At 38.4% G+C, this 25,034-nt stretch overlaps 1 protein-coding gene across 1 annotated transcript in view; it reads right to left on the reverse strand.

The window, feature by feature from the left end:
• Positions 1–374: 374 nt before the first annotated feature.
• The window catches only part of LOC145994013 (carboxylic ester hydrolase), a 70,651-nt gene continuing 45,991 nt past the window's right edge, over positions 375–25,034 (reverse strand). Inside the window, exons 3-11 of the mRNA XM_083130082.1 lie at positions 24,496–24,649; positions 19,734–19,919; positions 15,603–15,793; positions 13,268–13,472; positions 12,863–12,949; positions 8,997–9,097; positions 7,717–7,831; positions 3,769–3,913; positions 375–1,138 (exon numbers count right to left, since the gene is read on the reverse strand). Coding sequence (XP_082986208.1) covers positions 583–1,138; positions 3,769–3,913; positions 7,717–7,831; positions 8,997–9,097; positions 12,863–12,949; positions 13,268–13,472; positions 15,603–15,793; positions 19,734–19,919; positions 24,496–24,649 — 1,740 coding nt within the window. The 3' untranslated portion in view covers positions 375–582. The remainder of the gene's footprint in view (positions 1,139–3,768; positions 3,914–7,716; positions 7,832–8,996; positions 9,098–12,862; positions 12,950–13,267; positions 13,473–15,602; positions 15,794–19,733; positions 19,920–24,495; positions 24,650–25,034) is intronic.

Consider the following 25,034-nt stretch of genomic DNA (forward strand, 5'->3'; position numbering starts at 1 on the left):
ATCCTGTTGCAACCATGTTGAAAACAGGCCAGTGTTTGGTTGCTTGGGAATGGTTTCACATCAGTGTTCTGAAGGTCACATGGAACACTTGTTGAAATTTATATGTCGGTCGTTGAGTGGTGTGGAATGGCTAATGACGTGTGTGTGTGTTCACGAACAACATCACAAGGGGTAAACGATGTACTGTAACCTAATGCAAACTTCCGAAGTATGTTATAATGTAAATAAAAAGATACATATGTTATAAATATATATATAAGGCTAAAACTAAGTAATATAACCTAGGGAGTACAAAGACTTCTTGGACATCCTGTATACAAAAGTGCAGGAATTTATTTGTTACATTGCACCTTAAGTAAGTTCCAAACTACTACTTTTAACAGGACATTTTATTTAAATTTTGAAAGAGTAAAAATTATATGTAAAACAATACAAAAGGATATTTTTGCAACATCATTCCTTGTATACAGGTTTTCACAATCTATTGCAAATGTCTTAGCACCATTGAAATGGCAGAGTACTTGAGATATTATTGTAGCAATCCCTATTTCGCACTCTGTACTAGTTTGACTTCACGTGGTGTTAGCCAAAACCCAACCCCAGACTGTCGATTGGATTTATTGGCTTCACCAGATGCGGAAGTCCTTGTGGTGTAGTCGGAACTTCGGTACTTGTCTTGTGTGTGGTTACCGAGTGTTCTTCGGTCTCTACAAGATTTTCCTCAAGAACCGGTGAATCGGGTGTTGCATCTGGTCGGCTCACTGGAAGCACGGTGGATGCATTCGGTGACGAATCATGCGTTTCACTATCCCCTACAATGGGTTGGAAGGCACCACCAAAAATACTGCCACCCGACTGATTACCCGCAGCACCTAAAAAGTCACCACCACCACCTGCTAAGCTACTTCCGAAATCCCCTAGTGCACCACCACCTCGTCCAGCCATGCTACCCACGTCTTCGAGTCCACTGCCCAGGCTTCTTGCAGCTTCACAGAAGGGAGTCTGCAACCGCGACAGGACCTGTCCCCAAGCGGCCATTTCACAGTAACGGAATCCGCTCTCAGTCTGTGGGTTCTCTGATATCACCAAGTAGTCGCTGTTGCCTTCAGTGAATGGAGACCAAGACTGGGATGGGATACTGTAAGTACAACCATTTGCAAGAGCTTAATTCTAATAAAAAAAAGAATTAAAAAAATTGAAATAATCTTGAAACTTTCCTGGTAACAAATCATTAATAGATTATCTTGGGCTATGGCCCGGTGAGTTCTGAAAGGATATCCAAGGTTTTTAGAGAGCAGGGTTGCTATGCATCTCGAAAACCGGGAAATATCGGGGAATTTTGCAGATCATCTGAAATGTACATGCATTTTGGAGTCTGCAAGAGAAAAAAGTTGCGTTCCACTTATGAATTCGGTTCTTGTGATTCCACTCCCAAAAAAGATTCAGTTCAGAATCTTGTTCTTATGATTCTCAGTCTGGTTCAAAATTATGGTTCTTTTAAATTTTGGTTCTACATAGACTCTTAGAAAGTTAATATAATGTTGTAGAAAATGCTGCTTTCTTATGTTTGTTTATAAGCGCACAGCATCTGGAGAAATTTTTGTTGCATGCAGGAATTGTATAGCAAATCTGCTAGAAAGTTGAAAATTTTTGTATGGTTTATGAAGATTGTTGTTTATGAACTACTTCTGTTGATTTTAGATTTCGGAGATGTGTTGTGGTGAAATAATGTGCCTCTGTTTCCTTATTATGCTTACCTAGCCTGAAGACTGGATGCAAGTGATTATAACACCCAACACGTTTGATGCTGATTGTAATTTTACATTATTGTTCAAATTTTCATGTGTTTTTGTGCATGTAGAATGGAATTTGCCTTAAAAAGGGGTGAAAATTAATATTCATAATAATTAATGGACCTGTTTAATTCAAAACATCAAGGTTCAAAAGTAAAAATCTTGATGTGATAAACTTGTATGGAAAAAAAATAATTTTTGGACTGGAAAAACCTGGAAATATCAGGGAATTTCATACTCAAAAATTCGTAGCAACCGTGTGAGAGTTAGCAGAGAGACATTAGCTCTTGAAAGCTTGGAAATCCTTCCAGTTCTCACTGGGTTAATAGCCCAAGAGAATCTATTCACAAAAAAAGTTGTTTCATATCCCATCTTGTTAACATCATAACATTAAACTTAGACAATGTTGACTTAGATTTTCTGGTTTGTTTTTAACCCTTTCAGCATAGAGAACATACATCTACATTTCCCCTATTTTGTACAAATCACAGATAATGTACATCTGCGTTCTTAGTTTTTGAGTGCTTATGGAAATGGGTATGTGTTCCTATGTCATTTGCTGATTGTTTTTCTGCAAGCTTTCAACTTTTCAGTTCATATCTTGCCCACTTGATGGCAGCACAAGTGCTGTTTCTTCAATTCTTTTCTCTACTTGTTGTGGCATGTGTGCTGTGCATTTGCTCATTTTGACACAATGGCCAAGAAGTGTGTTATTCTTTTTTACCAATTCGGCTTGTTTTGAAATTGTTTTGTGTTTGCACGCCTGATTGTAGCTTAGAAGGAATAAAAATGTTACCTGTCAGTCACTGAATATTTTAAAAATTAGTAAATGAAAAATCAATTATTTTTTTAGAGAATATTTTTTTGGAATAGCTGCACTGTTGCTTGAAGAAAATTATACACAGTCCTTGTAAGTTATATTGTAAACTGTAATAATTTGTATTCATACACAAAATTTAAGGTCTGTAAAGTACATAGTAACAAAGTAATTAATTTTCATAAAAGGGAAAAAAGAAATGGTACGTTAGCTGAGATATTTGCTTTTTTGTTTATACACATTGAAAGTTTTAAGCTAGGTCTTTCTAAAAAAAATTCTTAAGGTAACGTGGGACCCATTTTTTGAAAATTCCTCTCTTCGGGAAATTACCATGATATTGCAACTTGTGACAAATTAATTCCTTCTAGAGCATTCAAAAAATACTTTTGTAGTTTGCTTTCACTATTTAGATGAGTGTGATAGTTCCGTTGCAATGTAAGCCTAAATTGTAAATCAGATATCTAGATAACAACCAGCATGGCTGTAAAAAAAGTAAGATACATGTTGTCACTTGTATTCCGTCATTAGCTTTCACTATATATTTACTCTCAAATTACACATATTCCAATTTATCTTTAATATGCCTTGGGTGATTTTACTTATATTGTTAGTGACTAATTAGTGAAAAAATAAGTGCCTACCTGATGGCGTAGTGGTAATGTTGTCACCTTGTAATCAACTGGTCACGGGTTCGAAACCTGCTGGAGGCACATGGGACAATGGTTTCGGATCCCACTTTAAACTGTAGGTCCAGTCCCGATTAGCCTATTTAAACTGTAGGTCCAGTCCCGATTAGCCTATCTGGGCATATAGATATAGTATGTTACTATGTATTACTTTGGGAGATGTTTACTGTACATATTGTGCAGTACATAGTTTGCACACTTCCATTTGTATGACCTTTAGGCACTTGCTTTGAGGCTAGCTACTCTCCTAGGGTTAATCCAGAGTTTCATGACTCGCTGTGTTCATCGCACCTTACACGTTGGTGCAACAAGGCGATCGGTACTCAAGGATTACCCTGACCCATGGATTTATTTACTGTTGAGTTATTACAACGTTGATGCACACAGGCATCATCCTCATTGTTCCGATTAGTCATAAGTGGCAGAAAAGTGAAGTAAAATAAACAAAATCAAATCAGAAAAATGAACTTACTTGTCTTTGGCAAAATTTGTGAATAATGTCGTCGTAACATCCTGTACTGCGAGATCTTCCTCATTAAGTTCTCTTCCTTCTTCAGAATCTCCATCTAATGATCTCAGATCAAACAGGTACGTGACGTCATCACCATGCTCCACTTCTGCAAAAGTTGATGGTAGATATTGACTTTTTTATGTAAATTGTTATATTAACTAGTAACATGCTGAATTATTGGCACTGAGAGAGTTATGTGTACATATTCTTTAGTGTTAAAAATTTAGCTGTAACAGAACAAAGCATTCATGCATAGCTTATGCCTTGTGCCAACTGTCACGTACACAAACTGCATTGTTGTTCTTTGAGGTATAGGATCATAGATGGCAGCATGCAAAAAGAACGACGTTTATATTTGATGATACATAAAGCAGCTTAGAAAGTGGACCAGAGATGGCAGCACCCAAGAAAACTTATACAATTGTAAATAGAGAAAAAGGAAAGCGCTTATGTGGTGAAATAATGATTGTAGATATTAATAATAATTATAATGGAAGAAATAAATGAACTTAATACAATAACAGGATATAAATAAGGTGGAAAGGGTGATTAATATTCAGTAATAGCATAAGTGATCATGATATAAAAGTAAAGAAGTCGAATTGAAATTACAATTCTGTATCTTTTTCGGTTCCCACGAACTGAGAGTTTCGTGTGGCTTTTGGGTTGTTTTGTCCCAGGTGTAGCACCATCTCATGGCAGGCACCCAAGCACTTCTGGTAGGTGCATCTATTGCAGCTCCAAGTTAAGGTTAGCGCCGGCCAGGCAGCGATCTTTTAACTAACCCCTTTCTCTTTTGTTTGTCTGGGAGATCGATTTTCTTAATATTTACGTCAATTTGGATAAGATCGACAAAGAAGCCTAGAGAAGAAAAAATACATAATATGTAATAATTACAAGAAGATGCAGCATTAGTAATTACAAGAAGAAGAAGCCTTAGCAATAATAATAAGAAGCCTTAGCCAATACAAGAAGAAGAAGCCCAAAGAAGAAGATTGACTACAATTAATAAGAAAAAAAAATAGAAGAAAAATATTGTATGAAAAGATTGCCAAAGTTATCTAATATTTGTATATAATTATTCAAGAATATATTACGAATTGTACCCTACGTAGTGGGTTAAATCTATTGTTTCTTTCCATATATTCGTAGCGTTAGTCACCCTGATCTGTGCCCAGAGGTATCTCATTGTTTCTACCCTGTGCTAAGCTGGCAGATGCTCACGTGAGAGGACGTGGCACAACATTATTAAAATAAATAATACTTATGATAAATTCCACTTTTATTATTGGTCAGGGGCGCCGACTTGTCAAAATTATTGGGTGGGGGGGGGGCCTCTGATCACTGAAATAAATGAATGAATGATTCACTCCCTCCCTTTTTTAAAAATAAAAATTACGTCTTCGTTTAGCAGTTTTTCATGCAAATGAAATGTAACATGAAAAACGTGTGTCTGCTCATGTGTTTTTTAGATAACAATTAACATTTTTATTTAAAAGTTGGCTATGTATTTACATTAAGAGGCCAACACAACAGTTTTATGCTGGCCTTGCTAGCCGACTTGTAAAGAAAGGACATGTGATGGGTGCAAAGAACCTTACTGTTGACATACCCATAAAGTAGCGAATATTTACAATATTTAACAGTTTTATTTAATTATTTACATAAATGCTAACACAAATCGCAAGCAAATAGTTTTACTTTTTTGTTCTTGCTACAATATTTTACTTTTTAAATTTAATTTTGCAATAATAAATAAACACATAGCATGCCGTGCTTTAGCAATAATGCCTTTGATCATAGCCGTTCCCGCTTTCGCAATACAGACTTTTCATAAGCTTTCCTTGTGTACTTTACTGCAAGCCAGTGTTAAATAAACTTAAAGACTTTAGAATTATTTTCCCCTTATTCTTTGGACTAGAGGAAGATATTTCGAGGATAACTAAATATCGTACATATCAATATTGCCTGAAAGTCACCTCAATATTGCCTCAAATTGTTCAGTCATATCACCTCATTATTTTGAAACTCTTTTTAGTAAAAATGTTAACAATACTCATAATTATATACTTAGTATATAGTAATAAGTCATGTGTTTTGCTGTCTCCGCTCATAGCCCCCCCCCAAAGTTGATGGTTTAGCGGTCTCAGCCCCCCAAATTTGATGGTCTAGAACATTTCAATTGTGTATTTAAAGTTAAGTTCATGTTGCACAATTCAGAGTAAACTTTACAAGAGAAGCAAAATAATACATTAGATCCTCTTAAGCAAAATTATTTGAGGGGCTCTGCCCCCACATCATTAACATGGAGTCGACGCCTATGTTATTGGTTCCAGCTGATGGATCTGATGTCAGGTTGGTCACAGATTGGTTTTGATAGTCATCGTTTTCCTATTCCTCTCTTTTTTGTTGGATGATATGGGGTGACTTTCTAAGCACCCACATGTCAAGCTCCAGTAACTGCAATGTTGTAGGCCATCAAGGCTGTGGTATCTGGAGACTCTGCCAGTATAATCCTCTGTGGAAGTTGTATTTTGTTATGTTCATCTATCTCATCTTAGCACCATTCATTCCCAAAAGTGGCGGAAAAGTTATGTACAAGGGCTATTTCTGTTCAAGCTTCTGATGGCACCGCCAGGTGGCCCGTGAAGCGCTAGGATGCGGCTCGTCACGCAGCGTGATTGGTGTCCCCCCTGCCACTACCACCACCACTGCCAAGGCCAACGCTTCAGTTGAAGCTGACCAACGGGCGCGTAGAGATATCTGCTACAATCGACTCTCCCGCCAAGTGCGAGGTGTGTTACTGGTTGACTATGGAGCCCGGGACTACAATCAGTGCGGCTGCAAACTGTGAGACTACGCAGAGCCATGCTGTTAACCCAAGACCTTCTTCAGCAATTCCACTGGGAAGTGTTTGATCACCCTCCCTACAACCCAGTGCTGGCACTGAGAGACTTCCACCTTTCGCCTTTTCCCATCAATGAAGAAGTGGTTGGGAGGATGGCACTTCCACACCAATGAGGAGGAGCTTTGGGACACAGTGCAGACCTGTGTCAACAGACAGGCGGCACCTTTTTTTGCAGAGGGTATTGGAAAGCTGGTGCTTCAGTACGATGAATGTCTGAATCTTCTTGGTGATTACGTTGAAATGTAGATTATACCTGTATGGAACTTTTGTCAATAAACCCAATTTGCTATTCACTGTGGTTTTGATTTCACGTCCTATCGGAGGTTGAAAAAAAATAGCCCTCATAAAATAATTTGCTAAGTAATTATCAGTTTTGGCATGTACTTTCTTTGTTCTCTGGCTTTCACCACATCATGTGGCTTCCTCAGGAAATAGGACAAGAAAAGTCAGTACCAGCCAAACATGGAGTAGGAAGGAGTGACAGGGCACTGCACTGTCTTATATCTTTTCATCTTTTTAACCTTAACTTACCTTCTTAAATCTTGACTATTCTTGTCCTATCTCATGAGGAAGCCACATGGTGTGGTGAAAGCTTGAGAACAAAGTAAGTACATGCCAAAACTGGTCTTTATTACTTAGTGAAATGATGACATGTGGTGTAAGTTATGCCTTATCTAAAATAACTTCATTCAATCAATCAATTTTTTTCCAATTTTTCTTTCCCTACTTAGTTTTTAAATTTATAAATAGTACAAAGTGATTCATAGAATTAAACTTTAAAGACTATTTTGCTAAGAAATGATAAACAAACCTGCAGGAAGTCGCTGATTGTTAGAAAACATCGCAGGAAAAAGTGTATTTCCATACTTGAACCTGAAATAACATAAATTTTATTTCCCAGTCTATTTGCGGAAACTGAATATGTGTCGCATGACTTCAGTGAACCCCAGGTAAATAATGCAGGAGCCACACCTTGTAGAATGCCAATTCGGATGCCTTACCTTTGCTCTCGTCTCCTGAAGGTCCAACAAAGCTGTAGAGATATGCTGGAGCTTTCTTTGTCCAAAAATTCATTGTAAGGAATGCTGGAAAATTATATAATGCATCTGTGGTCACCTGCGAGAATGGTGAACATACATATTACTAATGGAAATTATTGGTATTCTTACTCAGAAATTCACACAAAGTCATGAAGGATAATGTTTTGGAAGCAACTGAAAAGCTGGTTTGTTCTGTGAAAATCGTCTGCTACTTGCAAACATGCACGGTTGCTTCAAATTGCACTTGTTCAGATCATACAATATAATTTGAACACCACAATAGGAAGTAACCTGCACACAATGAGTGTGCCTTAACTGTTCTTAAAATGCAATTAAAATTAGCAATAATATCTGTAATAGTGTATTTCTGCTATAAGCACTGGTCTCCTGCTGCTTGCCTTGTTCCATAAAGGAAACACCACTAGTGCCTTCCAAAAGTAGGTAAGGTGACCAATTATTTTTGGTTCATTCATGCGTTTCATCAGGAACATACCCAGTGTTGTTAAAATTTGTAAATAACAATTTCAAAATCTGGGAAACCATTATCTTATTTGACGATTATTTGTTGTTCAAATATCATAGAACTTTGTGGCATAGCAGAGTATGAAAACAGTAAAAATAGCAGCACTGTGTCACAACAAGCGAGGAAAGGCTTTTTACCCTAAAGCTTTTCTTTTTAAGAAGTGATGCATACAAGGTTTGGCCTCTCACAAATTCAGATTACAGAAGTATATAATAATAGTTTTCTAAAGTAGTTCGGTGCACAGTTTTAGAAACCATGGTTATGTACTCATGTCACCTTGAATGTGCTAATACAGTTAGGGCTAATATCAGTGTGTGATGCAAATATCATAGTGGCATAGTAAACAAATTTTTTAAAAAAATCATAAATTACTGTATTTGCCTACATATAAGATGCACCTTTTACCCTTAAGAATAGATCTGAAAAACAGGTTGCATCTTATATGTCGATACTCAGTTTTTTTATTACCTTCATTTCTGGAAATTTTCTCTGTTCTGAGTTTCTTTCTTGCTTTCTTGCTTCCCTGTGGTGTGTGACAAAGAAGATTAGGTAAGTAGACCTACATATTACTTTATATTTGAAATACTGTAAATTAATTATAAATTCAGTGATACAGCCTTTTCCTCAAAAATGTGTCCAATCTTATATGTCAGCAAGTACAGTACACTGATTTCTTACTAGAATGTATTCTCCATTTAGTAGCATTTCTGAGTCTTACCTCTTTGATCTTTCTAAGGACATATTTTGCATCCCCCTGAGGCTGCTGTTGAAAGTAGCTTGAAACTACACCAGTAATAACATCAGTACCATTGAAAAGACCTGTAAGATAGGAAATTGTTAGGTAGTAATTGCAATTCATTCGTATTTTGGGAATTTAGACAGAGTAAGATATTTATGTACACTTGTGCATCCTGGTATCGGTTTATTTTATTGGTGATGGTGGTCACCGAATTTAATCAAATAAAGTAACAGCACGTTTATACGAGGTGCATCCAGAAAGTAAGTTTCCCTATTTTTTTTAAAAAAAACCACAGTTTCAGGAAACTATTTATTGGCAACACGTACAGCAAAGGTTCAGCTATTTTTCAACATAGCAACCACCAGAATTGAGACACTTGTCGTATCGTGGTATCAACTTTTGGATCCCACTGATGTAGAACTCTGCCACCTGTGAATGGAGCCAGCGTGTGACAGACGTCTTCAGCTCTTCGTCGTTGCCAAAACGCTCACCGGAGGACAGGAATTTCTTGAGGTGCAAGAAAACGTGAAAATCGCTGGGAGCCAGATCAGGACTGTAAAGTGGATGATCAAACAACTCCCAGCCAAATTCCGTCAAAACAGCTGCTGTGCGCCGAGCCGTATGTGGACGAGCATTGTCATGGAGGAGCACAACACCTGCAGTAAGCATGCCATGCCTCTTGTTTTGAATGGCACGTCGCAATTTCCTTAGTGTTTCACAGTAATGGTCAGCGTTCACCGTTTCACCTCTGGGGAGGAAGTCAATGAGCAAAATGCCCTTCCTGTCCCAAAACACGGTGCACATCACTTTCTGTACCGACAGCGTCTGTTTGAATTTCTTCTTGACCGGAGATTCACTATGCCGCCAATGCATTGACTGCTGCTTGGTTTCAGGGGTGAAGTGCGAAATCCACGTCTCATCGCCCGTGACGATCCTGTCGAGGAAATCATCGCCGTCATCATGGTACCGTTGCAGGAATGTCAGTGCTGCTCCTGCACGTTTCATTTTGTGTTCGGGTGTCAGGTTTTTCGGCACCCACCTGGCACACAATTTTTTGAACAGCAGGCGCTGCGTGACAATCTCATGCAACACGGATCGCGATATCTGCGGAAAAAGGCTACTCAACTCCGTAATCGTGAAGCGACGGTTCTCTACGATGCGCTGCCGCACCAGCTCAACCAGATCATCAGTGATGAGGGACGGACGCCCACTGCGCTCTTCATCATGGACACTTTGACGACCTTCCGAAAACTGCCGACACCAGCGACGCACCATCTGCTTACCCATAATCTTCGGCCCATAGACCTCACAGAGCTGACGATGAATGTCAATTGGCGCAATGCTTTGTGCATTCAGGAACTTTATCACCGACCGAACCTCGCATATGGCGGGAGAAGGAATACGAGCTTCCATTTCGGACCACTGCTGCCTCGCTACTGGCGCCGGGCGGGATTGATACGTCTTAGCTCTGCTGCTCATTATGTTTACTTTCACGGGGAAAAAATAGGGAAACTTACTTTCTGGATGCGCCTCGTAAGTAAGTACATTTCATGTCTATATAATAAATAACCAATGGCGCAACAGCCTGTGAGGGCCAGGGCCTACTTACTGACTGCTGGCCTCACTCCTAAATACATAAGCAGAGGTGGGAGACCATCCAACAAGTTATGGGGTGATGTATGGTCAGCATGTCAAACCCCAGTCGTTTTTTCTATGACTGGGTTACGCTACTCATTCGTAGCTCCCCAATTTCCTCACAATGGTGGGTGGCCACTGATCCTATACACAGTCAGAAATCTCATGAGAAAAGTTATGCTTCCCCAGGAGGCTCGAACCTGCTCTCATTCTATAGCCTAAGCCCAATGAACGCACTTCCACAGTTTTAAAGTTTCTTTTTAAATCATAAAATAGTCACTCATTGCAAGGGCACTTGAGAACAAAATGCTTTCAGCTAATCAGGAACAAATTTGTCCATATTATTGGTGAAATATTTGTTTTGTTTTTCATTCCCCTGGCCACAGAAAATTCTATTAGTGTTTTCACACTCCTAAGACACCAGGGGTCCCAGGTTTGCAGGGGACTCCCTGATGGCGCAGTGGTAGTGTCGTCGCCTTGTAATCAAGGGGTCCTGGGTTTGATTCCCGGTGGAGACACATAGTGGTTGGGATCCCACTTTAAACTGTAGGTCCAGTCCTGATTAGACTTACTTTGCATAAAGTGGACTTAAAACACCAACTCTCCACTCAGATTTGCAGCGCTTAAAGTGGAAAATGTTAGCTTGGAAGATGTTTGGTCAGGCTTTGGGATTAGCTGGGGGTTGTTCCTATCGTTTTAAATGGTGACAATGGGACAGTTGGTGTAGATACCATTCAAGCACTACAGATTTGAATCTTGGCATAGGTATGTATGTTGTTTGTGAGTATCCCTTTTATCATATCATCCTTTTATTTGTGATTAGCCAAAAGTAGCAGAAAAATGAAGTTAAATAATCCAAATCAATCAATCAGTAGCATACATACAAATAATCATAAATATTACGTAGAATTTTCAGATAAAAATGCAAGATCAACCAGGACTCAAACCAGAGTCTCTGGCATACCGTGCCATTGCTTCAGTCCTGGTTGAGCCTGCATTTTTAGCTGGAAATTCTATGTAGTACATTTCCTGTGTGTGCCTAATCTTAACCTGGGACAACGTGCACGGCGACATCTTACGTGAGGAGGCTGTGCAGTCAAAATAACCATGCTCGAATATTTAGGTCTTATTCGGTTTGTTTCATCATATTTTAAAATTAGTTTTCTTGTATTTTTTGTTCCGTTCTTTATTTTTTATTTGTTAATACAAGATATAAAACTGGTATGAGTTTTCAAAAGTTTAATACACTTTTTAAGGAAAATACTTTGTTCTTAATTTTTTAAGAATATAACAGGAAAAGAAACATGATTTTACCAAAGTTTAATAGAATTATTCTTGTTCACTTTCATTATTGTAAAAATACAATATAATTATGAAACATATTTTTACATAAGTTTAATGCAATGGTTTTAGAGAGATCAAAATTATGATACTAAAAGGTATTTACAATTGTTGTATATTTTCTATGTTTACTACTCCAGTTTTTTTAAAAATGTATTTAGTTCATATTTTTACTCCACGTCCTCTTTGTCGCCATCAAAGTTTCCATTTGCACATTCTACGCATTAACAGTGTTCACGGCATGTGTAAAGTGAACAGTGGATGCATTTTCTTTCTTTTTCTTTATTTACATTCCTCATCGCCAAAAAGATGTCATCTTACTCTTTCAAATTGCCTTCCAAGTTCTTTATCACGTTATTCCTCCTTTTTGAAGCCCATGAATTCGAAGCTCTTCCTCCAGGTTCATAATTCTGGGGAAAAATCCAATAAAGATCTATTGTTAAATGTATAACACAAGAAAGCGCACGTGGTCAAAAGCACAGCAGATGAAACTGAACTGTGCACTTTAAACGGTAGAAGGTCACTGTTAAAACTATTGGCTAGCCAGCACGTCCCCCACATGTCCAGCATGGATAAGGTGGGGGCAAGGAGTGAAACCTAAAGTAATGTGAAAAAAGGCAAGCAAAGATAGAAATTTACGGTCAAATCCTCGCCACGCACATCCTCCCAGGTTAATGAATCATAAATATTTTTTTTAATGTGATACTAGAGTAGACTTACATACTGTGATCAACAATCTAAAACAATAGTAAGAAAATGTCAATCAGTGTTAAGAGCTATGGTATTTTAATGAGTTTTGTCTAAGAAATGTCTCTGTATTGAAATTGTGAATGAATTATTGGTTTCAAATCCTCATGTATTTAACTTACCTGAGTGTTTTACCAAATTTGGCAGTAATTCTTGATCAAAGTAATTAGGAATACTTGCAAATTTATTCAAAATATCATCCTGGTAATCTAAAAAAAAAAATAAAGATAAAATTAGTATTTAAGAGCAGTTTGTATTGTGTACAATACTTTATCTTTTTAGTCAATAAAAGTGTCTCAATAATTGCTAACTGGTGCACAACTGTGTTGATGGTGTGCATGTCATACATGGTTTGATTAGTGGTAATATTTTGCACCATTATATGCAAGGTCATTCAAAACTGTTGTCATGATTTCTATCGCCTCTAATTTTCAAATTGGAAACAACAAAATATTTCCCAAATAATGATAACAAACAAGCAGCGTAACCATTTTAAAGTATTGGGCAGTGCTCAACTTTTTGCTAACCTCCCGTTTTCCGTGCAGTTTCGTCCTTCGTAACGCCAGTGATCAGAGGGATATCCGGGAACTTTCCAGCCTTCAGAGAGTCCATGGGTGTTTCCGTGAGGAAACTTGGTAGGAACCGACCATCGTCATTTCCTTCCACAACTGGAGCAGGTCCCAGCAAACCAGTCACAGCTCCCACAAAGCCTTGGGCTGCCAATCTTAGAGCCTGCAAAAATAACATAATATATGATTTTGCTGGTGATGCATCCTTGCATCATTGTCAGGACAAAAGACCAAACAGTATTTCTTGGACAAGTGTTCATGGTGCTCTCTGAACTGGCAACTTGAAAGTGATGAATTACTAACAGTTCAATTGCATTCATTTGGCTTTTTTGTTGAATTTCGTGTCCCAGGATGTGCAATACCTAACAAATAAGATTTGTAGAAACTCCATGTTGGCAAACCTACTGTAAACACACAGTTTCCTCTCTCACATGGTTGCAAATGCAAGGATTACTGTCGACCTCAGTGGCAGAGTGGTTATCACAGTGCACAAAAACACCAGAGGTCCCAGGTTTGAATCCTAGCCTGGACATGGTTGTTCTTTGCGAGTTTCATCGTATCACTCATTTTCATCTTTGCAATTAGCCAAAAGTGGCAGAAAAGCAACGTAAAATAAACCAAATTAAATCGAGCAGGGTTTGCTAAACAACCCTCTTATGATTGGACCCTCACAAGCATGGAATATAGTGATCAAAGGACTCTGTCTCATTCCTTTTAATGTGTGTGAACACTGCACTAAGCAACACTTGGCACTGTTCTTTCAAGGTATCCAATGTTCCTAGACTGTTCAACTTGCCAGTGATGTTTTGACATGCTCCATCACAAACTCCTCGAAAACTGGCAGATAGAAATAGCTTCCAAAGTCAACTGTCGGTAGATTTAGCATTGAATAGTAGTATGGTTCAATCCTCACCAGGAAAGCTAAAGTTTTCCTTCTTATTGAGAGTTGTGATGGCATCCAGTGAAGTTATCTGTATATAATTAGTCAGGTTCAGTCTAGAGAGCTAGACAGCAGGGAGGGGATATAATGTGGCCAGTCCAAGATTTATATCAAAAACGTTCAGTCATGAAGATCGTGAGTAAATTGTTGCATGTGCATAATTGCTAGGAAGCAGCTAACAGTGTTGTTGTGAGTTAACAATGCTGACCACATGCCATTAATCAGATAAACTACTTTCTCAAAAGATATTCTCAAGCATGCGACTTCAATTATGTATACTCAGTTAGGTACAATATCAAAAATTGTGGATCCCTCCCCCCAAAATATCTTTGTACATTGGTGTGGCCAAAATAATATGATGGGTATTGGCTAGGAAGGTGATTAGACCAAAGGTTCTTGTCAAGCACATGAAAAATACACAAACAGTAGTCAAACGCTATTGTCAATTCTTCACCTCACAGTTCTTGCAACTTTTGTTGTTAAACATTCGTCATCACTTTTACCCTGTTTTCAATTTGGCTAGCAGATACAGCATGTAGCAGCTGACAGATTGCACTTCCTGTGATGTTTGGTTTTGCAGATGTCCACTCATTCTCCAATCATATGGCAGAATGCTCAACTGCCTTCTTGGATGATGTTCTGTGTAGTAGTTAATTTTACCATCCTGTCATGCATTAAAGAAAGCTGGCAAACAAATTCAGCAAGGTGGGTTAACTCTGAGCACATTGCTGTCTCTTATATAGAAGCTATATACCTTGTTTCAAAAATAATGGTATTGCTTTGATGTATTCAATGCCTTCAGCAAGGGCACCCATGAGATTTCTGGAAAGAGTTAATGTAGTGATATTTTATAACAAAAAAATATTGTTTTCTGTGACTTGCAGGCCATAAGTTACAGAAACTATTATTATTATTTTACAGTACCCTTCAGCATGTAAAACATGGATCAGAGGTACCATGAAGTACAGTACATTAAGTGGTTTCTGACTGGTTGATATCTGTACCTTATGAAAAAGTTCAAAAAGACAAAAAAACTGTTCGTCAACAAAGTGATAGATGTTTACTGAAACGAAGAAAGGTGAATCCATTTTCTTTCTAAATAGTAGACTCAAGTCTGAACGTGTATACAATGCCAAACTATTTTCAATTCAATTTGAATTTTATGATTTGTATAGTAATATTAATAACAAAAAAATAATAGCTATGCTAATAACAGTAATAATAGCAATAATAATAAAAACGTTTCTATGATTCTGCTCCCTGAGAAAAATCCTGCAGGCTCACCCTTGGCCCTCAGTCATTAAGTCCCTCTGCTAGTTGCCACTGACAAATTGAAATTGTGAATGCACTAACCTGGAGTCCAGAGTCTGCCTGGATGATCTTATCTACGTCCAGTTCTTGTAAGCATCGTACCATTTCATTAACTGGAGTGGTAGGGCAGTCGTTTTGTTCCGCAATCGATTTAGCTGTGCCGAAGGGATCCTTGTCCAAAGCAAAGGCAGACAGAGCTGTTCCGCTCATCGCGATCAAGGCACTGAAGAAACCTAAAATAAAATGTGTAATGTATAACTGGATGTTTATTGGATTGTAGTTCTTAGGCCACATGCCGAATAGACTGTCCTACTTGCTGGAAACCGGAAAAAAAATAATCAAAGCACACAATAAGGCTCATCCCTATTTTCGTGGAGGAAATGGTATATATGGTATTGCTTTATGAGCCTGAAATGCTCCTACATTGATTTAAATAAGAGTTCCAATATTTTTTTACATTTAAATTTTAAATTTAAATTATTATTTTTTACATTAATTTATTTGCTAGGGCAGCTGTTTTTATACAGATGTTAGAAATCTTAACTGGTCATGAAACAGATGACACAGGCGAACAATTTTTTTCTCATTTTCTGTTCCATTTGATTTTTCAATTGTTTCTACGTAATTTTTCAATGCTGATTTCAAATGTGAAACCGGTTTTCCTGTATAGTTATCATGCAATTTGGAACTTTTACTTTTGCGAAAAAGGACCCATTGGTATTTACATTGTGGATACACGTGGACAACGACGCTTAGATGTACCCTAACCACACACTAAAACACCTTTGATAGATTCATTGAGTGTTTTAAGTCCACTAAAGAAAGACTAATCGGGATGGGACCCACAGTTTAAAGTGGGATCCGGCCACTATGTGCCTCCACCAGGTATCAAACCCAGGACCACTTGCCCCTTGATTACAAGGCGACAACGTTCCCACTACATCATTGGTGAGGCACTAAAAACACCTCTTTTTCGGTTTTTCATATCGGATCATGGCTTCTTCACTTAGACATAAGAAAGCAACCGAGTTATCATCATCCAGGCTGCAAGAAAACAATTATACTGTATGTATAAGCAAAAGTGTCATATTTCCGAAAGTGAGAACAGATTTTTGTGGACTACTTTTGAGAAGACAAGCACTCTGTTTAATGCCATGATATTCCAGGTCTTATCTCGTATAGTCCAAAGAATGGCGATTATTCTCGATAACTCTAAGAACAGTCTCATGTGCGTTCTTTTGCACAGCAGGAATGTTTATGGCTCAGTTCCAGTTGGCCACTCAGTGCATTTGCGAGAAGATCATAATGCCACAAAAGAGCATGTGAAAGACGATGGGACAAGAATATGATGGCAGACTACTGTTGTCAGTGAGATTGCCCTGAGCAAGTCCACAACGCAAGAGCTACAGGTGCAAATTCTTGACTGAACAGAACCTATTTGAACTTTGCATGCCATTCATATCAAATTTCTTATGTCGCCTCCCGTCTACGTGTAGACATATGTGTTGTTATTATTTTTTTTTAATTCTTAAATTCATACTCATATTTTACTACATTGAATACATGTTTAATACTCCAAAAAGTGCTTTTATCTTGCCATATTTTCAAACTGTAATGCATATTGTGATGCACTTACTCGTGCATCTTTGCCAAGATGGTATCCAACATAGCATCCAACTTTAAATTGTTGAATTGAATTTTAAAAAATGAATACCAAGTTGAAAAATTACTAACCTGATTTGAAATAAGCGCAACCAAATTAGTTTAGAACAAGTGCTGGTATCAATGCAACAAAAATTTTGTACCCAGTGTAATTAATAATACATGCTTTGACCTGTTCATGTGATGATAAAGATAATTATTGATATTAGTTTACCTATTTTAACAATAATATTACTAATAGATATTTGTCTAAATTACAGACTTTGCTATTATATTTTAATTATTATTATTATTACATTTGAGAGACACCATTTAGACCCCTCCCAAAATATATAATAATAATAATAATAATCCTTTGCGCAACAGCCCTGAAGGGCCTTGGTTTACCTACCAACTGCCGGTCTCCCTCCCACGCTTTCCTTCGTCACCTCTAAGTGTGGAGATCTTCAACCAGTATTAAAATAGTCTGGGGGTCAGCCTGACGTATCCCCAGCCGTTATAGTAGGTTTCCAGGACCGGATTATGCTTACTCATTCGAAGCTCCCCAATTTCCTCACGATGGTGGGTTGCCACTGGCCCTATACGTAGGCCGAATAAATTCCGACCAGAGCCGGATTCGAACCTACGCCGTCCCGCAGCGAACGATCTCAAGACGAGTGAACGCCTTAACCTGCTCGGCTATGGAGGAGGACACTCCCAAAATGGAGGAGGACACTCCCAAAATGGAGGAGGACACTCCCAAAATGGAGGAGGACACTCCCAAAATATAGTTCTAAATATGTCACTGTACATATAATTTGCCATTAGTTGTTTCAAAGAATTTTATTCTTTAAGAATACTTCAGAAAAGTGGCGGCGATTAGGGGGGTGGGGGCAATTGTTGCCCCCTCCCCATTTTTTGCCACTTTCCTCCCACACTATGCTAAACCTTATGTATCAAGGGAAAGTAAACTGTTTTGCCCCCCCCCCCCTTTCCCCCGTAGTTTTGAAACTCAATTGCCTGCCACTGCTTCAGAAGTATAAGAAAAGGAGATTTGCAGGAAATTAGATGTGCAGAGATCAAAAATAGACCTACCTACTGACTGCCGGCCTCACTCCCACATGCCTCAGCAGAGGTGGACAATCATCCAACCAGTTATAGGGTGACGTGTGATCAGCATGACGAACCCCCCAGTTTACACTACTCATTCATAGCTCCCCAATTTCCTCACGATGGTGGGTAGCCGCTGGTCCCTTACACTGGCTGAAATCTCAGGAGTAAAGTTGTTACGCTTTCCCCAGGAGACTCGAACCAGCCTGCATCCTGTAGCCCAAAGCGTGACACCTTAGACCACACGGCCACAGTGTGGGATAATAGGCGTGAATGCTCAGGAGTAATTTTATATTGAAGATAGGTGTTGTGTTGTTAGCAAAACTACAGCGCCTTGAATAACGTAGTGTGGAAAACGACCCAAGAAACTGGTTCCCGAAACGATGACAACATAGATGGCAGTGCAATCCATACAGGTGCTAATTTTGTTATGAAAGTAATGCGGCTTAGTTAGTTTTTGGAATATATTGTGTAGATTTGTTTGTCTTGAAAGGCGGTGAGTGAATTGATGGAAACAGTTATATTTGTGGAGTGATTTGCAGTCACGAAATGGCATTAATTTACACAGAAAAGTAACATAAATACGTTTTATGTGCAACGCAACACGAGCAGCAACATCACAATGTGAGGCTGGACGTCGAACATTGGATTGTGTACACAAGTTTATTTTTGTATGCTAATAAAATTTATCTTTTTGTTTGGGAACACTAAATATACAAATACCCTTTTCTTTACTTGAACGATATCCACTAGAACAACCAGGCACAAAACAGTGGTGATCATATCTTCGAGACATGGTGAAAATATAACTCAACCAACGCATTTTTTACATTTTTCCAGTAAGCGAAAAATGTCATATTTCACGCTTTTGAGTTTTTGGGCAGTAAGTTAGAAAACACGCGAGTGGATGTAAAGCAGATCTTTGAAAAATAAACGAGTATTGTCTGTGTGAATTTCCATAAAAATAATGTTTGTGACAATGACAATATTAATGAACCTTTCAGGATAATGCATACACAATATTAATTCTCGCGGCAATTGTGATATTACGAGTTACGAGTAACAATCCATACCTATGTTTCCTTTCGTATTGTTAATAAAAAACTCAAGGACAGGTCATGATAGACGGTTCAGAATGTTCTTTAATACTTTCGCGACTACTGTACCAAATATCATAACAATTTTCTGATACAAAGAAATGTTACAAGGAAAAGAATCAGACGTTGCAGCAAAAACTCCATTTACTTCCATTATAAGCAGATGAATGCCATGCGCCTGTACCGACACCAGCGCCTCTAGCGGTATCATTTCTGAGTGGAACCTGCCAGAGGGGCCAGAACCATCCGTTTTCCACACTACATTATTCAAGGCACTGTAGCAGAACACTGTCATCGTAGAAGTCACCATTTCCCCCTTGCATACCTTTAGTAACCTTTGATATGGCTAGGAAGAAGGCACAGCTGGCTCCTGTATCCTGTCCAAATGGAATGATTGTTTTGGGATTCCCTCCAAAGAACTCGATGTAATCCTTCACCCATTCCAAGGCCACCACTAGGTCGAACATGCCAACATTACCTGGTAGCTCCTCAACACCTGCGCTCAAAAAGCCTGCAAAGGGAAGAAAAAGATACTATAATAGAGTATTTGTAATACAAAGCTTCAGCTACCGTGTATCTATAATTTATACTAGTCATGACCAGAATCAGCCCTAGGTAGGCACAGTACTTGGGGCAAATAACGTGCACACAGTGCTCAAAGTGATTGAGGGGGGGGGGGGGGGGCTATTCTCTGGTTAAGGCTTGGCTGGACCATTGGCTGCCACCAGGGCAGCTGTTTTCAAATTTTCCTCTCCTTTCAAAAAAACTGCTAATGATTTTCCAAAACCTGAAAAATTCCATCAGCTTAGGAATTCCTTCTAGTGCAGTGACGTGAATTTTTGTGTGGTCTGCTTTTACTGTTATCTAGATATTTGTGTTTATGTAAGTCTATTAAGCTATAGATAATAGCTAGATAACAGCAAAAGCAAACCACACGAAAATTCACATCACTGCTCTAGAACAGGGGCTCCCAGACTATTTTGTTTCAAGAATTTTTCATGGTGCCCAAGTCAGAATGTAGGCTTATCTAACCCTTGCAATGCTCAGTGTGGTTAGGTTGCTTGCCTTTAGTTTAAAAATAAACATATATTCAAATTCAGAAATATGTTGTGTTAAAAAGTACTAAATTAGCACATATTTGGATTGATGTGATGGTCCGATTCTAAAACCACGTGTACATAGGCGTCTGGAAGGGGGGCAAGGGGGAGCCATGCCCCCCCCCCCTGGAAAATGAAAGTAAACAAAAAAAATATATATTTTTCACATACAATTTCATTTCAGCCACAATTATATGTGTTAATTATTGCATGAATATGATAAATTCAAATCTAAGCAATGTTTTTAGAGGGAACAATACTATTATTGGGGGAAAATGTACCTTATTTGCCCCCCCCCCCTGGAAAAAAAATACCTTCCTTGCTCCTCCCTGCTAAAAATCCTGCGGACGTCCATGCACATGTAGACTAACGAGTAGGTGTCATTTCAGTGAAAATATTGGATATATGTTCCAATATTTTCACTAAAATGACACTTACTTGTTAGTCTACACAGGGTGATGTGGCGCAAACTTTGAGAACCACTGTGGAATTATAAATGGATGGAATTTTTCAGATTTTGGAATGTGATAGTGGTTTTCCAAAAGGAGAGGAAAATTTGAAAACATGTGCCCTGGCAGTGGCCAAAGCATTGTCCAACTAGGATAATTTAGATAAGCATCCTCCAACCTAGGAATTTCCATTTTGAGCACTGTTGCCTACAACTAAAAGAGGTCCCAAAAAATAAAGAAATTTTGGTAATTAATATCCGTGCTTGAAGTGGAAAATATTAGCTGGGAGGACGTTTGGTCAAGCTCTTGGGTTAGCTGGGTGCTCCTATGGTTTAAAATAATACAGCTGAGGGTATGCTTTGCAAAAATGTTGCTATCTGGGGGATACCATCCCCTCACTTCAAACACTGATGACGATGAGTGTGATGAACAATTAATTTCTGAATTGCAGTTGGCTTGACATCACTATCATTTCAACTCTTGTTAACTATTGTTTCATGTAATTAACTCTGATAAACTTACTTTTCATTTTTCCGCGTAATTTTACATGGGAAAATGAAAAGTAAGTTTATCAGAGTTAATTACCTATCTCCGCGTAACCGCCAAACAGATACCTTTAGATATAATATTGTTTCATGGTAAAATAAAATAAGAATATTCATAAAAATGTAAAAACAGTTCATCAATGCAATTCCAATATACAAGGGCTGTTCAAAAAGAAACCGAACTTTTACAAAATTGAGAATATGGTAAAATTCACCAGCTACTTCGACCTGTCTCCTTCAAAGTACTCCCCTCCACTGTGCACACACACCACTCCCAGCATATCTTCCAGTCCTGGAATGCCTGCTGGAACTTCATTTTTGGAATGGCCTGTAGACTCTATAGCAAATTCCCCCTGATCTCTTCTATTGTCTGAAATCTGTGACTTTTGAGGGTTGATTTCAACTTTGGGAAGAGGAAGAAGTCACCTGGTGCCAAATTAGTGGAGTAGGCCGGTTGTGGGACAAGTGTCTGGTGCTTTGTCAAAAACTCCCGGGTAATGAGTGAGGAATGAGCACATGCTTTATCGTGATGAATCATCCACATCTACCACATCTGTGGCCTATTGTGCTGCCCCTTTCCTTGTAATCATTGCATGACGTTCATGTAGAATGCTGCTTTCACTGTGGAACCATCAACACAAAGTCTGATTCTATAGCAGTCGAAGAACATGATTAACATCATTTTAACATGGGATCTACTCATTCGTCATCCTTGATGGAGGTTCAACATGATTTTAAACGTCTGTACCAATCGTAACATTCCTCGCCATAGGCTTCATGTAACACGTGGTAAGTCTCTTTGAAAGTTTTATTCAATTTCACACAGAATTTCACACATAGTCGCTGCTCTTCCCTTCCAGTTACTTCATTGCAGGGTAACTGAAAATCGCGGCTGTCACTCAACGTGATCTACTGCATTACTGTGGTTAGCAACGGCTATGAAACTGGGCCAAGTTAATAACTACGGACACCGCTAGGCACCTCCACTGTTAGTTCTCTTCAACGAATTTATGTACAAACCTTACAAAAGGATTTCGGTGTATTTTTGAACAAGCCTTGTATTAAGACTTACTAGTAGGCCAGAAATTACTTCTGCAGTGAATTGCATAAGTGCTTAGAGTTAGGTTTTTTTAAGTCCACTTTGTGCACAGAAAGTCTATTCAAGACTGGACCTGCATGTGAAAAGTGGGATACATACCCACCAGATACTTAACTGAGGATTTCTTGATTACAAGGTGAAAATTTTACCACTATGCCATCAGGGAGACCCCATAATTTGTTAGAGAAGAGTCAGTTGTTAACCTAAATTCATTTTCAAGTGCAGATCAATGAGGTAAAGCTGGTGATGAATTCTAAAACTGACCTACATTCAAATGTTAAAATATTACATTGAATATGTAAATCCTTAACCATAAATAACCCTGGGTTGTTTCAGGGCCTATAGCCAACAAAATTGTGAATGAATGAACGACACTGCAGCTAGAAAAAATGTTTCTTTTGTAATTCTGATCTTTAAGTGTGTTCCCTTACTGACATGATGCACAGGCATAACTTGGTGGGGTCGAGGGGCTGCTTCCCATCCAAATTTCAGGTTTAATAAAACTTACACATAATGCTACTTTTGTTAACCTTTTGGTTGGTTATTTTACTTCGCTTTTTGTGCCACTTTTGGCTAATTTGCGAAGATGTAGATGAGTAATGATGTGATGAAATTGATGGACACTCGCAAACATCCATGCCCAGGTCGGGATTCGAACATGGCACCCCTGGTGTCGTAACGCGATGTCAACCTTTTGAGACCTAAGGAGCAAAGTAATGAGTAATCTTTATAGGATAGAAAACTTTTTGATTCTGACACCTTCCTCCCCAAAGTTAAGCCCCAAGTTTGATCCCTGTTGATTATTCATGAGTAAAATGGAAAGTTAACCTATTTGAAATAAATTCAGACAGTATTTCTAAGTATTGCATCACATTAGTAAAAAAAAAAAATCACATTAGTACACACAAGAACTCTGGTAGTAAGTGCAAACTTTACTTAAAGTGGCTTCTCATCATTGTGAGTGAAGCGAGCAAGAAAATTTTTACATCCATCTCTTTGCATGCTTTCAAGAATATTACTTTGATGGGGTGTCAATACTCTCTGAGGATCCCGAAAGAATTAGTCTTTTCCAGCTCCTCTTTTGGCACATTCGGGGTCGAAACGTCGCTAAATACAGTGTCCAAAATTTAATGTTCGAACTCTTTCTCCACTATAGAAATCCTTTGTCAACCTTCGATTTAACACTTTATCAAAAGCTTCCTATCTCCCCCTTTAAATTTAATACCCAATCCTACCACCAAGACTTCCATGCCAATTTTAGGCTTACTGTTGATATTGAAGAATGGATATTGCCTCCTCCAAAAAATTAATTCTCAGTTCCCACACCAGAATTTCCCCAACAGTCTAAGACACAAGAATTGTATACCCCCCTCAATTTAATGGTCAATCCCCCTCTAACTAAAATATCCACCTTAATCTAAGACCTAGAGTTGGATACTGTCCTCCCAACGTTTAATTCAGAATCCCTCCAGAACCCACATGTAAAATAAGGCCTAATATTTTGGAGGTGGATATTTCTCCCACCCCCTCCATTTGATAATACCCTTAAACACTTTACTTTCTTCATCTCATGGATTAAATATGGTGCATTTAAAGTGTAAAATTTTTACATGTATTTTGGAAAAATATATAAATGTTGAATTTTATATTATTTGAAAGGGAAAAAATACCCCCCAAAAAATCCCGATGGTGCAGCCTGCGCCATAATCCCCCCTGAGGACACCCCTCGCTCTTGGTATGTAGTAAAGCCATAAAATAGTGGGAAAGGAAAAATGGTCTCACCATCAAAATAATATATTCAATTTTAAGTTTCTGTTTCTGCTCCGGGCTTGTTTTGCATTAACATATTTTTTTGAGTAACTGCTTTACATATGCTGATTATTATTTTCCTACTCACCAAGAGATCCCAGTCTGTATTGCGTAGTAACAACCACCACTCCTTTCTCCACCAATCGACCAGGGTCATACTGAGAAGCTGAGCCTTTTCTGTACGCTCCGCCATGAATCCAGAACATCACAGGGTAGCCATTGCCACTGGAGCCATAATCAACCTGTAATAATTTAACAGTGTCAGGCTAACAACCTTCTCTCACTACAAGTAAATATTGTTCTTTAAGTTGCCAGTCATTTCTGTATTCATAGATGTTATAGTTTTAGAGGTCTACAGTATGTGTACACATTGTTATATTTTGGACATCAAACGGCAATATGTAGTTGCTAGTTACTTTTATGTTCATTGGCAATTTATTGCTAATTTTAGAAATGTTTCAGAGGTAATCAGTCATAACCTTTAATTTGTGACTAGCCTGTAGAGCTTTAGGAATATTACTGTTTCAATATAATATTGAATCGTTACTTATCAATATCTTCAATAACTGTGATATGAGCACAAGGCCAGCTTAAGGACCAGGGTACTGCTCGGGGCACCAAACCTAG

This window comes from Lepisma saccharinum, chromosome 10, assembly GCF_977018435.1.
Source record: "Lepisma saccharinum chromosome 10, izLepSacc3.1, whole genome shotgun sequence".
Lineage (NCBI taxonomy): Eukaryota > Metazoa > Arthropoda > Insecta > Zygentoma > Lepismatidae > Lepisma > Lepisma saccharinum.